The sequence below is a fragment of the Anser brachyrhynchus genome (genome assembly GCF_964034855.1).
Source record: "Anser brachyrhynchus genome assembly, chromosome: 2".
Lineage (NCBI taxonomy): Eukaryota > Metazoa > Chordata > Aves > Anseriformes > Anatidae > Anser > Anser brachyrhynchus.
In genome coordinates, this window is record NC_137695.1 from 97968293 (window position 1) to 97986337 (window position 18045).

General features: G+C 44.6%; 1 protein-coding gene and 1 long non-coding RNA gene across 2 annotated transcripts in view; one reads left to right on the forward strand and one right to left on the reverse strand.

Moving 5' to 3' along the window:
* Positions 1-40: 40 nt before the first annotated feature.
* Positions 41-2145, forward strand: LOC308189377. Its single transcript, XR_013946333.1, has 2 exons — positions 41-180; positions 534-2145. It is a non-coding gene; the product is annotated as an uncharacterized lncRNA (long non-coding RNA).
* Positions 958-18045, reverse strand: part of PARD6G (par-6 family cell polarity regulator gamma) — a 61032-nt gene continuing 43944 nt past the window's right edge. The window contains exon 3 of the mRNA XM_080579352.1: positions 958-3805. Within this exon, the coding sequence (XP_080435478.1) occupies positions 2946-3805 (860 nt within the window). The 3' untranslated portion in view covers positions 958-2945. The remainder of the gene's footprint in view (positions 3806-18045) is intronic.

Genomic DNA, 18045 nt, shown 5'->3' on the forward strand with positions numbered 1-18045 from the left:
CTTTTGGCTGTGTGCCCTCAGCCACCCGCTTGCTTAATCTTAGAACCACAGAATGGTTTGGGCAGGAAGGGACCTTAAAGACCATCTAATTCCAACCCCCTGCCATGGGCAGGGACGCCTCCCACTGCGCCCAAAGGTTCCCCGATTTCTGCCTGAACTTCTCCCACCTGGTTTCTCCAGGTACAGCAGTACCAGGCGGTGGGCAGGGCGAGGAGGTGACAGACCAAAAAGGGGAAGGAGTTAATCCTAAAGAGAGAACTAATGTGTGTGTGTATATATATATATACGGGACTTTTCAGAATTGTGCATGCAAAAATAAAAGCTTTTTTTTTTTTTTTTTTTTTACCTGATGCAAGCGAGGGCACTAAGTTTGCAAGCCTTAAGAGTTATGGTACAAAGTGTTAGCTCCAAAGTTGGTTCTGTCAAGGATCTGCCCTTCTCAACTTGTGACTGAAAGCTGGGGTAAAATGCTTTTATTCGCCCCCCTTAGAGCTCTGAGGTGTGAAATGCAACTTGTGTTTCCCCCTTCCTAGGATGAAGGGCCTTGTCTGCTTCATTTGGACAGCCACAGAGCCTTCTTCCAAGCAAGACGCTGCAGCATATCAAGACAGTGTTATCTTCAGCTTATTCTGAAGCTTCTGAAGCTCTGGAAGTACCTGAGGTACTCAAAGAAGACAAGAGACCTGAAGAAATCATGCTATGAAGAGCAGAGCAAGTTACTTGGTTCCCATACAAATCCATGTAGCAGTACCCTTTGGTAAAGGCAGTAGGGGGAGGAAATTTTCACTCTTCTGCCTGTTACCTGTGCTAAGTCTTTACTGGTACAGAAAAAAGCATCACCGAAATGTTTAGGTAGTTGAAGAGTTGCCAAAAAAACACGTCTCGTTTCAACAAGGAGGTGAGATACTTCTGCAGAAAGATGTGCTTCAGGATAGGGGAAAGGATATAGCATAGATGTAAGATTAGTGCACGTTTTATTGCAGACAGGTCACAATTTCATCAGTTAAATAAGGCAAAATGAGTAACTTCAGCCAGACAAATCCACTTATTTAAAGAAGTTGTCTTAAATAAGATGTAACACACTCCTCTTGATAAGATGGTCTGATTGACTGAAGCATATCCAGCTCTTTTTTTTTTTTTTTTTACTGCACCAATATAGTCAGATTTTTTTAAAAAATGAAAACCTTTGGTAAAGTACAAACATTTTTAAGACAAACAGGATCAATATTCTTATTGTGCTGGGAAAAATAAGTATAGCTGCTGTGACACCTAGAAGAGAATTAGAGTAAGTGAAAGTATTTTAAAATAAACTTTTAAAGCAAATCTAAAAGAAACACACTAAGTTCAGCGTCCAAAACATTTAACAACAAGCAGAAGACTGGCTGTTCCACAGGTATTCTAGATCAGCGATAATGAATTAGTCCAAACATCCTTTGTCCAGCCATTACAAATTCCAAAATGGAATGTAATTTTTTTCAAACCAAGACTTCTGAATTTTCATATCCATACAATATTTAAGAAATGTCTAGTTCACCATATAAAAAAGCTTTAATGTACTACAAAGTTAAAAACAAAAAGAAAGTGACACAAGCTAAAAGTAGAAAAATACATTGTAAAACATTTATATTTTGTTCCTTACACTGATCAAGATATAACAAAATATTTTAGATTTGACCACTTTAATAAATCCATGGCGTTTTCAGAAGTGAACGGTTATCGACTCAGCAGTCGCTGGTTACCCCTTAACCAGCATCCAGTAGAGATGTCCAGCCATCGCAAACACCCAGTATACTCTAAGTTTCTAGAAATCATGTGTAGACATTAAGCTTTATGATTACTAGAAGAGTCCAAAAATAATAGAACTACTCTAAGGTTAGGTTTGAAAGGCAGTCAACATCCCTCGTTTGTATAGCAATTGGCCAATCTTTTGTAAGGAAAGACCTTGTGGGATTTTGGTTGCCCCAAACATGTAGCAAGAACCTGTTTCTGTGGCGAAGGGGACAGTCCTAGCACACTCTTCCACTTTTGCCTTCTCGCATGTATCCCTAAAATTCACATGAACCATAATATTGAAAAAAACAGAGCATGAAAAAAAAAAAAACAACTGAAAAAGAGGTATTATCTAATAAATATCGAAAAAGAAAAGGAATACATTTTACACATAATGTTGCTGAACCTGGTTTGAAGCCCTCAGTATCATGGTTTTCTGTTCCAGGACAGGACAAAATCGTGTTGCAGGCAGGCCTGCCTCTGACCAGCAGGTGGTGCTGATCTCAAAGCAATAACGTCAACGTCCTCCAACCTCCCCACCCTAGACTTTTTAAAAATACATATATACTTTCGTTTGGAAAATGGATTTGCAGCATCTCCCTACCGCTGTTACCACCAGAGCAGGAAACCGCTCCTTTTATAGAGCGTGTCTGGATTAGACATAACATTGCAAATATGGTATAAACAAATTAGTGGAAGGTCTGTCTGTGATGCTAAAAGAACGGATAGCTATTAAGAAGCGCTCTTTTTAAACTCCTATTAGAAGAAAAACAGATTCCACTTCAAATAGACATGTCTGTTATTACTATTAAAACCTAATTCATATACATGCATGTATAAATACATCCACCCATGCATTCAAACCCAAGTACGTAGCACTGCCAGTGGTGGCCTATAAGACTGCTTAGATTTATACAAACTAAAACTAATTTGCCTTCTCACTTTAGGGCTGGGATGTAGACCAGGTTTTACACCCTGGTATTCTCCTGACAAATTCTGCAGTGCATGACAGTCTTATGTCTAACTCCAGATGCCATGTTTCCTAGACAGCAACAATTTTCTGCACCTCTGAGGTCTATGAGAATATCAGCTCTCTGTTTTGTGCATAAAATATTGCAAGAGTTAATTGTCCTCATTGGCACTTAAGACTGAAAAGAGAGTTGCAGGAATTGCTACTAAAGTGTAATGACTGTCCCGTCCTCCTCGATGCCTCCTCTGGGGATAACCAGACTGTGCCGGGGATCAGTTTTTAAGGAACTGAGTAATTTGTGGATGTTGCCATTGCTTTCTCGGCCAGAGTTGTTGTTGAGCACCAGGTCCCTTTGAAGTCTGTGGCTAAGGCTGCTGCCATTGATTCGAGAGAGGCTACTGGAAGTAAGGCTGTGCAGTTTGGGAATGTGCTGTGGCTCCAGACCGCCCTCGATGACAATGTCAGCCTCTTCGTCACTCTCCATTTCATCGGGGTGGAAGTTCTGCAGCACGTGGGATGTAGGCAAGCTATGGTGACTAGCAGTGCTGTCTGTAGACTGGCCAGAGCTACCAGACATCCTACTGCTTCGAATAATATTGTTCCTCTGGTTTGCTGGCTTGACCGTGATAATAAGATTATGGCTGTTGGCAATCATCATGTCTGTGACTTGGTCGAGAGTCTTTCCTGCTACTTCAATGCCGTTAACTTCCAGGACTTCGTCGTTGACAGCCAGCAAGCCCGTGCTCTCCGCTAATCCTCCAGGAACCATACGAGAGATGAAGATGCCGGGTACTTTTTCCAGTCCGTGAGGAGTAACCCTTACGCTGGTGCCATCGCGAATGTAAAATCCTAAGGGTTTCTCACACCCGTGTCGATACAGCCTCACTCTCCTGTGTGTTTCGGGAAGAATGTCCACATCGATTATGGAAGACACCGGTCTAAAATCATGAGGCATGCTGATGTTAATGTGAGGGCGCCGGCGGAGATTGTCGTTGCGGAGAGTCACCAGAGCCTTCTTCTTCCTTGATAGCGTGTTGGTCCCAAAATTACTGTAGTCCACTTCATCTGAAAGAGAAATAGCAACACCATATCAATCAAACACAGCATAACTCAATCTACAGGGTGTTTTCCGCTGAAGTCTGGTTCAGTGAAGCCACATTCCTAATAATACGGAAGAAAGCAAATGAATTCTTCTGCTTACCCTAACCTTTGTTTCATTCTATGTCCATCAGCACACCATTCAGAATGAATTAGCTGTTTTCAATAAATTACCCGCATTTCTTCCACATTTTGAGGGAAGAGACTTTTTATTCCATACTCCCGTACAGAATGCAATTACTTGCAGCTGCAGGCTTGATACACCATCTTATATGACACCAGACTTTCAGAGTTAGATTGTAATTTTATACTTGTCAAATGTGCAAAAAAAAAAAAAAAAGCGTTATACACATTCCTAACCTGTAAGTCTGAATCAAAGAATATTTCAATAACCAACACAGGCTTAACTGATAGCAGACCTTAGGTACAAACAAGAAAGCAGCATATGAGAGAGTAGTTGGATGTGTGCTTTTAGCCTACCCTGTTTCACTAAGGGATTTAGGTTAATATGTGTCTCTCAGTACTGCACTCTTCTCCTTGGAATATTTTAATTTATTTCACATGAATTTCACAGAAATAAAAAGTGCTTAAGTGCCAAGTTCCAAAAAGTTTTGTGGAAGTGGCGTGGTAGAAATAAAAGCAGGGAGAAGGAGACTGCTCTGTTGCCTCGCCCATACGCTAAGGATTGAAAGAAGAAACTCAAGTTGCACTTTGCATGAAAAACACTTAAAACGGTTATGAAGTAGCTAGTGTACAAAATGTGTCACTGCAGTTCACATTAAAAATACTGTGCATATTTTAAACATGAAGCATGCACTAGCTGGAAAAACATTTCACCAGGAGTTTAAACATGCTAACACTTTTCAGACAAAAATGAAGACTTTCAGTTTATTCTGCCGTTGCAGAAAGCAGTAAAATACAGAAGTACAATCAGCTTACAAAAGTGCCGCTAAGAAATTTCTCTCCTTCAAGTTAACCCTGCATAACAATGTTTGAGAAAGTCAAATAATCTCTCTATCCGATAAAGGTTGAAAAAAACGTGTTAGCAAAAAACAAGCCTATAATTACATTCTTCTTGCAAGGTCTCGTCTTCAAATCAGCTTTCAAGGCGTATCACTGACAGTTCTCAATTAAGTGGCATCACGTTGCACCCTCATACAGAACACCGAAAAAAAGGGCTAAACCACAGCCTGATCTAACCGAGCCTGCTTTCAGCAGGGTGTTGGATCGACTGGCCTCTAGAGGTCCCTTCCAGACTAAATCATTCTGTGATCCTACAGTAGTCCTTTGGGATGGAAAAAATCTTTAAAGACTGCAGAAGGACCATCTCTGCTTTCTCCCGGAACTTCTTTGCACTGGCTACACCAATGCTGAAGACACCAGAAGGCCTCTAGAAGGTCATCCTGAAGGAAAAGCTTCTTGGATGAGTTTGTAGCGTTCAGGGACACACCTACCTCTCCCCTCTGCTCTAAAGATTGTTCAGAGCTCTACCAAGCGTGCGGGCCCTGCTGTGCTCCCTGTGTCCTTGCAGCTAACCCTCATCAGCGTAGCACCAGTTCTTTTGAACGTACAGCCCACCTACAGCAGCCAGAGCCAGGCAGTATTCCTACCCCCTCACCAACAGGGCCACCATCCACATTCGTCTGGAGGTGAAACTTCAATTAAGTTTTGACGGACGATTTTGAAGGCTGGCAACAAACATTTTTTCTTACAAAGTATGGGTCCGCCTGAGATGTCTTTCATCACCGTTGCCTCCAACACTGCACCCTGTGTTCTCACAGCTCACTGACAGGTTTCTGTGACAAGGCTATGAAAACAACTTAGGGGCTCACATTTAGAACTGAAATTCTTCTTCACCTGAAATACATATTGCACTGTTGAACAGTAGCTCTGTACCTTGAAAACAGAGGCAGCCTTTGCCCTAAGACTTTTAGCTTAAGATGGTAGAATTAAAATTACATGTGAATTTGCGTTTCACACTGTCTCTTGCAGTAACAGAAAACTAAACTCAAAACAAAAGCTGCAAGTGTTTAAGGCTCAGCAAATTAGATCAGCGAGTGCAGTTCATTGCACTGCAAGTAAAAAGCCCTAGTGATCCGTCTCTCCCCTGAAAGTACCTAGGTTGCTCTTCTCTCCCACTCTGTTTATGTTAGACTATTAATACTGGATGACTCTTAAGACTGACTTGCAAACGTTTTATCAAATAGTTCACCTGGGAAGGTCTTGTTGTCAGGTTTGTTCCCCTTAAACTAACAAGAACTACCCAGCGTGTTGATTCTCACAGCATGCAGGTTTGTCGTGACAAAGAATAGATGTCACAGGTAAGCCAGAGAGGCACGATGGTCCTCCTGACACACACAGGTGGCTCATCTCTGAAGCAGCTTCCTTTGGCTGAACAATCACGAGGGCAATGGCACAAAAGAGGTCCTTGTTTTGCTTCTGTGACCTCCTCACCTGTGCTCAGCCCACTAATCTGTCTTCCCAGATGACTGCCAGCATTCCTAACCTCTGAGCAGCTTCAAAACAGCCACCTCCTTTAATAAGAAAGAGCCCAGCTTACCACAAAAATGTTATCTTTTTCCTCCAAACACGAACCAGGCAGAAGCAGAGACTGCAAGTCATATGGGCTAATTTCAGCGTTGGACCACTGACCATTTTTTGGATTCAGTTTTTCAGGTCTGGAGCAGGTTAAAAAGTTATGTTTATGTCCTGTTGATGATCGTGGTTTTTTTTGTTTTTAGAACATCGTCAGTCATTAGTTTCCAGCTCTGATCCTAAACAGGATTACATATAAAAAGATGAAGGCCCAGTTTTAACAGGTAGAACTGTTAAAACCTACTATCAATTGGAGAAATGGTACTTAACGTGGAGAGCTTTTAAGAAAACATACCAATTGTTTTCTAGAAGTTTAAGTACGGAATGCATGCTCCCTGACAGTACAGGTATTGTTGCATTACTTGCATTCAAGATGACCTGCTGGAACAAAACTGCCCCTCTCCATGCTGCCATGCTGTAAAGCCAAGCATCTCTACCGAAGTTTAACATCAGCTGTTGCTGTGGCAGCAGAAAGTCATCAATCCCAAGCACAACGAAAGAAAAATCTCCTTGCTCACCAGGGAACTGGGAGAAGTCAGCCAGCATCACTGCCTTCTAACAGCTACAGGGTGGTCACACAGTGGTCTATCACCTTTTTCTAGTTATGAACCATTCAGGTGGTATGTGTAAGACCGAAACGGAACCGTATCATAGCATAATTTACAGTGACACACTTCTAATGAAGGTCAGTTACTAGGTTTTGAGTTTCCTCGCCACGTAGGATTCCAGGCAGGAGTGCCATTTTTCCCTAATAAAATGGTCTGTTTGATCTCAGCGAAGACAAGTATAAACTATATGAACTAGACAGAGCTCGTTTTTCATGTTTCACTTGTTGCAGTATCAAATTCTCCTGCTGCTGCAGAGCAAAAAGCCTACATAAATCTGTACGCATACTGGCAGGAGATGTGCCATCAAATGGCGCATCTACACAGAAAGAACTTAAAGCCTTCCATTTTACAGGGTGTCATGTATTCCTGTGTCTTGAATGAGGTCAGAGTAAAAACAGAAAAAAACAAAACAGAAGAGTTAGCCTTTTAGTTGCTGAATATGGTCTTCGTTTCTTAGAACGGGGCAGACTGCATGGAGCACTTCCCCATAGAAAATGCAGTGCTTTCACACCAAGATGTGCTATGAACTGGATGGATAATCATGGATAACTACCGAACTCTGGAAGACTTGGACCTGAATTTTACTTATGTCCGTAATTTGCTTCCTGCTGAAAATACTGTTCCTGTAGGAAGAAGCAAACAAGAACATTTACCACAACTGGAGGAATCCTCAGCCCTCCGGTTCTGTCATACATGAAACCACAACCCAAGGCTGCACAAAAAAACACCTCCACTTCTTCTGGAGGATGATTCCACCTCTTCTCCCTAGAAGCTTCATTTTTCAGTACATTTTATTTTCTGACAGTAAGTTATATAAAACCTTAAGTATTCCGGCTGCATCCTTCCTGTTTAATATTTGTGCTTTTTTATTTCCCCCCTTTTCTTATAAATAGTTGTCACTACCTACTTACCCATCAGAACCTTTCTGTTAGAGAAGATTCATGCTACAGCTGTCTTCATTTCTTGATACCACTGGGGTTTTTTTTGTTTTGTTTTAATTGGTGGAACTACCTCCACTTGTCCAGCAGCAGTAAAACTCATTGAAGGAGGTTTTCACTTCCAGGCACGGATGTTTTACTATCAGAATTTCTTTTAAAAACATATCTACAGAGTTATAGATGCTAACATCTTTGAGGAAAATACCCTTCGACAATTCAGTAGTCAGCCTGTGACTTTCCAAAATACATGATACCTTCCTGGTGGGCATCGTGAATCCTGTCGTTAAGTCACAGAGCACACCACAGCACAGCATACCTAAAGGACTATTCATAAGGGAAAGCAAACTGCTCAGAGCATCTGGTTGCAGCCAAAAGAGTATTGTGTTTCTTTAATTTACATGAAACAAGAAATTATAGACCTTCTGAAAAAGCCACCAGGAGCACCACTCCCATTGCTTGGACAGCTGCTTTTCATAGGAATTGCCTGCCAGATGAAATACCAAAGCTTAGCCAGATAAGATTGTATAAACAAGCTAAATTCCACAGAGAAGCAGACTGCCAGGCTCCTATAGGAACAGTTCATTTCAGCCTCTACTTTTTCAGTGTACATGCACTCATGGCTTATTATTTCCTCTGGGAACTGTGGAACATTAGTTGACAGCTCTGGAAAGTACTTCAAAGACAAAATTACTTCCACTAGGGAGAGCAGCACTTCAGGCAGCTTGGGAAGGAGGCCAATGAGTCATTATTAGTGAAGGGTAACCCCTCAATCCAGCAGATCTCTATTACTGAGCATTCAAATTAGCAGCACAAAACCGTTTCGAGGGAACGTGTCACGTTTAACCCTTCTACCTTTCCATGTCTCTGCTAGAAACACCCTCCGTACTTTACACGAGTTGCTTTCGGTGTCTCCTTCCTCAGAAAGATCAAAACCAGAAGCGCTTGCGAAAGCCATCGGACAACACATCAGCTGGCAGTCTCGCGTTCGCGACCTGCAAGGCTGACCGCGTGCAGAGGGAGTCAGGAGGAAACAGACACGAAGTGAACTATGGCTTGGGGCGGGGGGGCGGAGGGGGTCCTCCTGCCAACATCACTCAGCGAGGAGCGTTTAATGGGGGGGGGGGGGGGAAATAAGGGTGTCTGAATGCTAACGTTGCGTTTTGTGTGTTACGGGAGCATTGAAAAAAATCTAGCTGCTGCCAGCAACCTCTGGGTGGTGAGCCAATCCAAAACACACGCTGCAGGTAAAACAGTTGTAGCTGGCATGCCCTTAGAAGTCAAGGAACAGAAGCACGCCGTGTATGCACACACACACACACACACACCCCACTCATTCCTCTCTCTACCACTGTATCACAAGGAGCCGGACATAATCTCAGCACCCTTCCGAAGACAAACTATAAACCGTAACATTTAGGTAATCTATGACAATCAGCAGTGCTTCGGAAGCACAAACAAGATCAAAAGGGACGAGTTCACATTAACATGAGAGCATGTTATCTTAATGCATGAGTTTCTAAAACAAAGCCTTCCAAGGACTTCGCAGACTGTAAACTCAATGACACTTCTCAAAACAAATTTCACCAAATAACTTTGCTAGAAAGAAAACTTGAGAACATCCTACCCTAGTATAGGTCCTACTAAATAAAGTGAGGTGCAGTTTTTCAAAAGGCAATCTTCTACTGTGATTCAGTACTAAAAAGATAAATTTGCTTTCCTATGGAGGAAGCATTTGTTATCTGATCAGGATTAAAATCTGAGGAACACAAATGTGTCTCTCTTCCCAATTTGGTTATAAGCTCAGAATATTCTGCTCTCTTTCAAGAAGGTGAACGTTATTTGTTCCTGGATCTTATGTGTTATAGCAAGCAAAAAAACCATTGCGTTAGATTCAGGCTCTCTTTACAGTGTCAGACACGTGTGAGAAACATTTTTAGGCCACTTGCCTGAAGGATGAGGACAGCCCCTTGGGAATTTGATCTGCACTGCTGGTGTGGCCTCCTGCACTTCCCTCTGCTTGTCATCAGAGGCCACTGTTCCCTTGCTGAACCTCCTTCCTCCTCAGGAGGAGGCTCCCTATTTTTGACTAGCTGCACAGCTCCAAAGGAGCAGGAGCTGTTCCTTGACCTACGAGCTTGCCCCATGACACAAGAGAGACCTCAGGAGGATGAGGATGCTGCCAAATGTAAGCAAGTGTCCAGGCCTGTACCTCCCAGAGCGATCCTCACCCTCACAACATTCAAACCCAGCAGACAGCTCCCTTAGGCAGCCAAAAACCAGCTCTCAGGCTCCGAATTTTACGTGTGTAGTTAGTTGTGAAGTGTATCACTACTGGTCAGCCACTTGTTTGTGAGGATTTGTTGTGAGGATTTTAAGTTGTTTCATCAAGTCTGCTGTCTTCACGTCCGAGATGCATTCTCCTCAGGTAAGACATTTATCTTTACCAGAGTGACTTATTTGGGTTGCCTTTTCCTTCTTGGGGCAATGTCCCCGGTACAAATCTTCATTTAAAGGGAAAAAAGCGTCAGGGTCTTCTTTCTACTTAAGCTTCACGTGCAACTTCCACTCTAAAATGCGACAGAAAGGGCCTCTCTCTCCTTTTTCCTTCCACAAACCCCATTATGCCAGGGATACATTATCGCAGCGATAGAAATTTGCAGGTTTTGAGCTGCAGCCTTGTCGTCCTTTTATTTTTTCAAGTATTAGTTAACATTTCCCTTTCCCTGCAGGGGGGCTGGGTGGGAAATGGCGTTTCCCTTGTGCATCTCAGCCACCATCACGTTCATCCCAAGGCAGCGGGGAAGACACACGGTGCTGCTGTGGAGGCGTTATCCGTGGGGCTTCCCTCACTGGGCACCTGTAAGCACTTTTCCTACTCGCAGAGCCTGACAGATTTAGCCTTGTATCCCTGTGCACCCAGTAACACCCAGCGGCCACAAAAAAAAACTGTTTTCGCTCAGCTGGTGCTATCAGAATGAGAGAGCTATTGATCCTTTTCTAAGATGCTTAGGGAAAAATATCACCCCAAAAAAACAACCACCACCACTCTCCAGCCTGTAATTACATACAGTATCTTTGGCTAGTCAGCATTAAGAACTGTACCATATGAAGTTATTAAAACGCCACCCTTTAATTATTTTATTTCACTCAATTTCTGACCTGTAACAAACACACAATTTCTCCTCTATTCACTCAGAAGATCGGGCAACTCACAGCTCTACCACTTGCTCCCTACACAGGCAACAAAGGGAATCTGTTCTTTCCAAAAGAAAATGTCAACATGTCATACAAAGTGAAACGCAATGAAGGAAAATGACAGACCAAACTACAACAACTCTTACCAAGCTCAGCAGATACAGTAAAAATCCTATAAATGACAAACAAAATGCAGTGGATATTTTTTGCTGTGAGTACTGTTTTGGTATGAGAAAAAAGTTACTTTTTGTACAAGTCTAAAGTTTGGAAGATAAGAAAGGTAAACAGATCAAACCAAAGAGCAAATCTGGGTGAACACCATTCTGTTTTTCACAGGGTGATATTTGCAAAAGCACTGCAAGTAATGAAAAAAAAATTCACCTAAGGATCATATTCATTCAGAATATGAACTTTATACCTCTGACAAGAAAAAAACCATGCTGTTTCACAGTAGTCTCAGAAGAAGCTGCTAACGGAGCTTGGAAAGGCACCACACTGAGGGGCACAAAATAAAGCTAGTATATTTGTACTATTTACACAGCCATGGGTCCAAGGGAAAGCTTTGGGGGAGCTGCAGTACTGAACCTGCTGAGAACCACCACCCTGTCGACACAGACCCTAAAACGGAGCCTGTTCCTCCTTTGGGAGTACCCTGGCTGGCAGTGAAGGCCACTTCAGGGCTGTGTCGCACAGGCAGCAGAGGGAGGTCGCACAGGGAAGGCAGGACCTGTGGCACCCGGCTGATACAGCCTGCAGCTTGCCCAAGGGAAACCGAATTTAGCATCGCATTTGGCTCTCCCTCCTGCCGCTTTCTGCCACATACCCTAGTGCTCTCCTCCTCTTCAGTCCAGAGTGACCCTCCCTCCATGGCTAAAAGCAAAACTGACAGCAAGCAAGGTTGTCTGCTGTCCTGCATGCAGGTAGCTGCTGATCACGTTTCTGCAGCATGCGAGTGCTTTTTCTGTTCAGAAGGAAAAATCATCCATTATCTTTAGCGGCAGTATACCTGCAGACCTCCCTGGTGACCGTGGCTCAGCTACTACATTCACCGAGCTTTACCTCCTTCCCTGCCCCCCCGTGATTCTTTCCTACCTATGACTCTTGCTACTTTCAATCAAAAATGCAGCGTTGCCAGGACGAGCCCCTTAAAAAAAACGAGGTATCTCACAGCCATGGCAATGGGGTCATTCAACTGTCGCAAGCATTAGATCTGTGAGATCCAAGGGTACTACCGAAAAGAATGACTGCAGCACAGAAAACAGCCTCTTTCTCATGCATTCTTTTGCTGAGTAACACCTTATTCATCCCAAGCTAGTTCAGACAGGCAAGCTAGGAAGCCTGCCTAACCTTTTCGGTTACACTTCTGAATTCCCATCAAAAATAAATGGAAAAAAAAAATCCCCAAACTGTGGAGAAGTTCATATGCAATGAAGATTTAAGACTCGGAGGAATAAATGGCAGTCCTCTGCAGTCATTATCCTGATGGTTTTCAGAAGTTGTCAGCACATCTTGATGGAGAAGAGCACATTTTTACACAGCTCAAATTCTTCTAGGATGCGTTTCTCTTTTTTAAAAAAAAAACAAAATGGACACATCATGTTTTTATAGCTTAACTGCGGTGGTGTGATAATACCACGTACATCCTGCACTGGAGGGGAGGCAGAGAAAAACACACACAGTGCTTTACAAAGCGCTTTTATGGTTCCTGCCTCCGAGTCAGCAGGCTGTCAACAAAGTCCAGATTCCGCCGCTTATCGCGGAATTGAGAAGGTTTCAAAGCACGTGTGGCACACGAAATTTATTACAACACTTGCCCATCAAGTCGTGACCTCTGGGAGCCCAGCCTCGCCTGCCCTGCTCTGGCCTCCACCTGCAGCCTCCTGACCAGCGGCACTTACCTGGGCGAGGGCGGCATGCTACTGCCTTGTTTCCTTAGAGGCCTTAGGACCCCGGGGCGACAGGGTCAAGGCAGTTTCCTCACCCTTCTTCCTCAAAATAGAAATGAAGCCTTCCTCGTATTCAACTTGCATGTCCTCTCCAAAATGAATTTGTTACTTTTAACGTTAGATTAGCCACGTCCCACCCTGACCGTCACCAGAACGCAAGCAGCACTGAACTTTCATCCTTTGGTGTCAGTAAAAAATGACCATTTTATTTAAAAGCAGCTTAAAGAATCACTGTGATTGCAGCAGGAGGATCAGCTGTGTGGAGCTATTGGCTAAATGACTGCTCCAACTTTATTTTTATAATGCTGTATCCCTTTCTCCATGACAGGCCAGGGCTCCAAGCCCAACCGTGTACACACACCAATTAAAGGCTGCAGCTTGGGCAAACTTTACAGCTGAGGGGACTCTTGAAAGCAAAGCAGAACAGGGAGCTGTTGAATCATCCCAATGCCAGCGGGCATCAGCAGAACCTGCCTGCTTGAGGGCTCCAGCCCTCAGGCCACCACTAACCTGACTGTGAAGCTTCTCTTTTTCCAGAATATCAAGCACTGGTCTGTAAAATTGGACAGCAAGCAATAAAATAAAATAAATACAGAGACGTTTATACCACTTGAAAACTTTGCTCCTTTGTCCAAACAATTTTTGAGATGCCGCCTCGTTATTTAAGCGTGGTGAACTAGTGGATGCGGTACTTTTTCCTTTAAAAAGGAGTTTCTTCCTATGAGCACATGACACAAACAAGGGAGTGGCAGGCAGGAAGCGATTGTTCAAAAATTAAAGAATTAGATCAGCTTCCACGGTATCAGAACACAACACGAAGCACGGCAAGTGAAGCTGACATTTACTGGTTCAAAGGCACGGAAACGTTTTCTGTAGTTACCAAACCCGACTCGGGGCTCACGTTTTGCCCCCTTAATGAAGATCGGTGTTGGCAGCTGCGACACGCCTGCAGAGGAGCGCAGGTTACTCCTTGCATTTCATCAGCGGAGCCCTACCACCCGCTGCAGTACAGACCTCCTGCTTCTAGCCAGGCACGTTTGTCGAAGAGAAGCGCAGCTCTGCCAGCAGCAGCAGCAGCAGCAGCAAGCCGCTCCGGGTCTGGCTGGCACGGATGCTCCAGAAGCGCCGAGCAAGCGCAGGCAGTGAGCCGCTCTCCGCTCGAAATGCCATCTCCTGTTGCTACAAACAGGGAGCAGGTTGCCAGCGCCACGCTCGGGTACGCCGCCCGGTACTCCTGCCACTGGGAATTCCCTTCACCAGCTCAGTTTTCCTGTTACACAGGAGATAACACTGAGTCACTGCCGCGTTTGCTGGCTAAATATCGCTGGGGTGGGGGAGCAGGCATATATCTAAAAGAAGATACACTATTCCCAGCCTGATCCCTCTGGGTGAAGTGCACGGGCAGTGCTGGGCTTTTTTCCCGTGCCTGAAAAAAAATGAAGCTGTGGCCAGACCAGACGTGCAGCTCTTTCGTTAGTGTGCACCGAATGATTTACCACCACTGTAAATTCCAGAAAAGTCACCTCAAGGAAAGGCATCCCACACAAGAAGCCTAATTACAAGAAGCACTTCTAATCGGTGGATCCCAAAGAGCTAAAAATAAAAACGCACTGTTCACGAGAGACCTCGCTCCCATTGCGCTGGTTAAGCTAAAAACCTGGAGAATACATCAGAGGTTACGCAAAGCCCAGCGGCTTTAAAGGAAGGAGGAGGGATTTGTACTGTTCAAAGGCAGGAAAGAACAGATGCAGTACGTTAGGGCTTATTTTCATTACACTACATAACTCGTTTCCAAGAATGCTTTCAGCAGAAGTATCCCCCAGTACAATAAGCCGACTCGGGCAAGCTTCAGTACAAGCTGTGTCCTTGCCCAGAGACACTGAGCTGCTACCAGTAACTTCAGCTCACCACTTACTTCTCACCTCTAATCGTCACACCTTCCTCTGCCTTCAGCCCCCTCTGGGTTACTAACTGCGAGCAGACGGATCTCATCTTCACCGTCCATATAAAAGAAGAATGAATAAAACCCCTCTGTTTTCTCCTGACAAGAGCCCAGTGTTCCTTTTCAAGTCTTTCCTCACCTCACTCTCTTAAATTGCTAGACAGCATCAGGAATTGGCAAGCCCTTTAATAATAAGATCAGGCAGCATTACTAAATCCATACTAAATTCCCACAGCAGGAGCCAAGTGGTGACCAAGACCATTTTTATTTGATGATGCATCTCATCTTCAGGAAAAAAAACAGTTCCAGGGACACGGAGAGTGAAGACAAATAGTTACATAAAAGAAAAACACTGTCTCGCAGGTTGATCAACGCACGTTTTTGCTAAGGTGCTCCTGGGCAGATGGCGGGGAGGGTAGAGGGAGGCACACAAATGCTCAGCACTAAGTTGTGCTGTATTTCAGTATGCATTCATTAACACATCGGCTAATGAAACACCTTATTCGAAGTCCATCAACTCTACAAAGTTTTGTGGCTGCACTGTAGAGGCTGACATTAAGAACGAACGTTTGCTTTGGGCTCGTGTTCAGCCCACTGAACACGCTTAAAAAGACAGCCAAAAACGTGCAATGCAGAACCTTTGTGTTTTGTACAGTACTCACGGACGCAGCAGCAATGCAGCACACCTCCTGCACAAAAACCAGAGCACTTCTCCCATTCGGAGGAGCGGATGGAGCACCCAGGAGACAGGCTGAACAGGTTTCGGAGCTAATGGCACCTGCCCTTGGCTTAGCAGCTAACACCACATTAATCCAGGGAGCTACAGTGGGGGGAAAAATTTATATGACACAGAGGTATGAAAAAAAAAAGATACCTGGGCTTCTTTTCCCTTCACCCTTCCTGATCGTATTTATCAGCTGCTCAGCTCCAGTTTTTCCTTCTGGGTGGATGCAGTGTAACATCCAGACCCCTAGGCTGGAACTAAACAAGACAACTCACCTCGGTTTTGTCTGTATCAGCTCATTTTACACGAGTCAAGCCCTTGGCCACAGCAAGTCAAATGACAGGTTAGTTGAAAGGAATAATGTCAATGCTTTAGCCTCCACCTTTTAATGCACATTGCTGAAAGTTTAAGAAAGGAAATGGGGAAAAAGAAAAAAAGGCAGTAGCTATGAATCACCTGCTTGTCTGGGCAAGGAAGAAATCTGGAAAATCCTGATCCTAACAGTAACTGAAATATACTGAAGGGGTGGCAAGGCACTCAGGAGCAGCTGGGCATTGTGGATATCAAAAAGCCAGTCCATGGAAGTGAGAGTTTTGCTTGTAACGTGTCTCTCCTGGGAAAGCACCACCGTCCTGTTTGCTTTTATGCCTCTCATGTCAGATCAGTCAAAGGCCAACGTAAAGTTCCCGTGCCAGATTTCACATCAGCTGCTTGCCCAAACAACCGGGGAAGCCGTTTTAGCTGAGCTCTGCTCTTTAGCTAGCTTCAGACGGTTGCGTTAATTAAAAAGCCTTGCTCTGGTGTTACGCAGCCCACAGGAAGCGAGGAGGAGATTCCGAGCTCTGTAATAATGGCAGGCAATAGCTCCCAGCGCTCTCACCGCGGCGACGTACGGAGCGAGCGCGGCTCTCTCGGCTTGGCAGGCTGTGGGAGGATGCTGCCTGCGTAGGAGACTCGTCACGTTGTGCAGCGTCAGCCCGAGCTCCTGCACAATGGGAGCTTTCTGCAGGACAGCAACGTAAAAACCTCCCCAGAACTAGAGCCCTCTGAGCGAGTTTCCCAAACGAGATCCGCTCCATCAACAAGAGGCAGCTGCTGGCTGGTGAGTTACTGGGTAGGGGATGTGTCACCTTTGGGCTCGCCCCAACAAAGACAAACGCCTGACCTAGCAAGTAGGCAAAAACATCCCTATTGTCATCCCCGAGCTCAGATTTAAGAAATTCCACCTTGGAAGCACTACAAGAAGTGAGTCACTCTATATACCTTGGCAGTGGCTCGCCAGGCAACAGGGAATATCCAGAAGGAAATAATGTCACCAACTGGTGAGGCAGCAGCTATGTTTACCAGCTCAAACAAGTTTGTGTCTCAGTACTTATAGTTACGCATGGCCAACAGCAAATCTCCGGTTCAGAGGCCGTAAAACCTTCAATTCAGAAGTCATTTACAAGTAAATATGCCTGAAAACTAGGCATTTTCAAAAGCTGTCCCAACTGCTGGAGAAAAACGCTACCTCAGGATCAGCACTGAGCTTCTTTCGAACTCTCTTACTGCCCTTTACTCATCTCTGCAAGGTCCCTGGCAGAGAGGGAGGCTCAGACTCCGGGGACGTGTTGGGAGCGAGGCCAGGCCTGCTGCCTCCTCGGATCCTCTCTGCGCACGGGGAAGAGCTGGCCAAAGGAAGCCTTCACAAACAGGAGCCGGAGGGTGGCACTGGGCACCCACAGGGACCAGAAGCAGAGCAGCTGAGCAGGCAGGAGCACGGTGGGGAGCTGCCAGCCTGAGCAGCTCCGACAGCCTCGGGAGGACTTTGCTTTCTGGAGCTAAAGCTGGCTGTTGGCAAGAATTTCCAAGGTGCGAGCGAGCTAGCTGGAAAGAAGGGGGGAGAAACAGACAAACAAACAAACAAAAAAACACCCAGAGCCCTTCTCTATACTGGTGAAACCACAAACCAAGTTTTGAAGGAGGTATCAAAAAATGAGGCAGTGAATAATTAAAAGGACTGCTTATGTGTCAGGCAAGATGCTTGACACTGTACCAGATGACAACTACTCACCAGGTAAAGCTAAGAACAAACTGAGGAATTAAGGGCTTTCAGCATACCCGTGTAATGCATAACCTCTAGCAACTTGTCTACTTGCTGCCTGTCTGGTGAGAAGTGCTAAAGGAGCACGGTGCGCTTAGGGAAGTCTTCCTTACTTCACTTCAAAGAAAAACTCTAATATGCCTTACGTTTTGAGCTCAAAGTTTACTTTCCAGAAT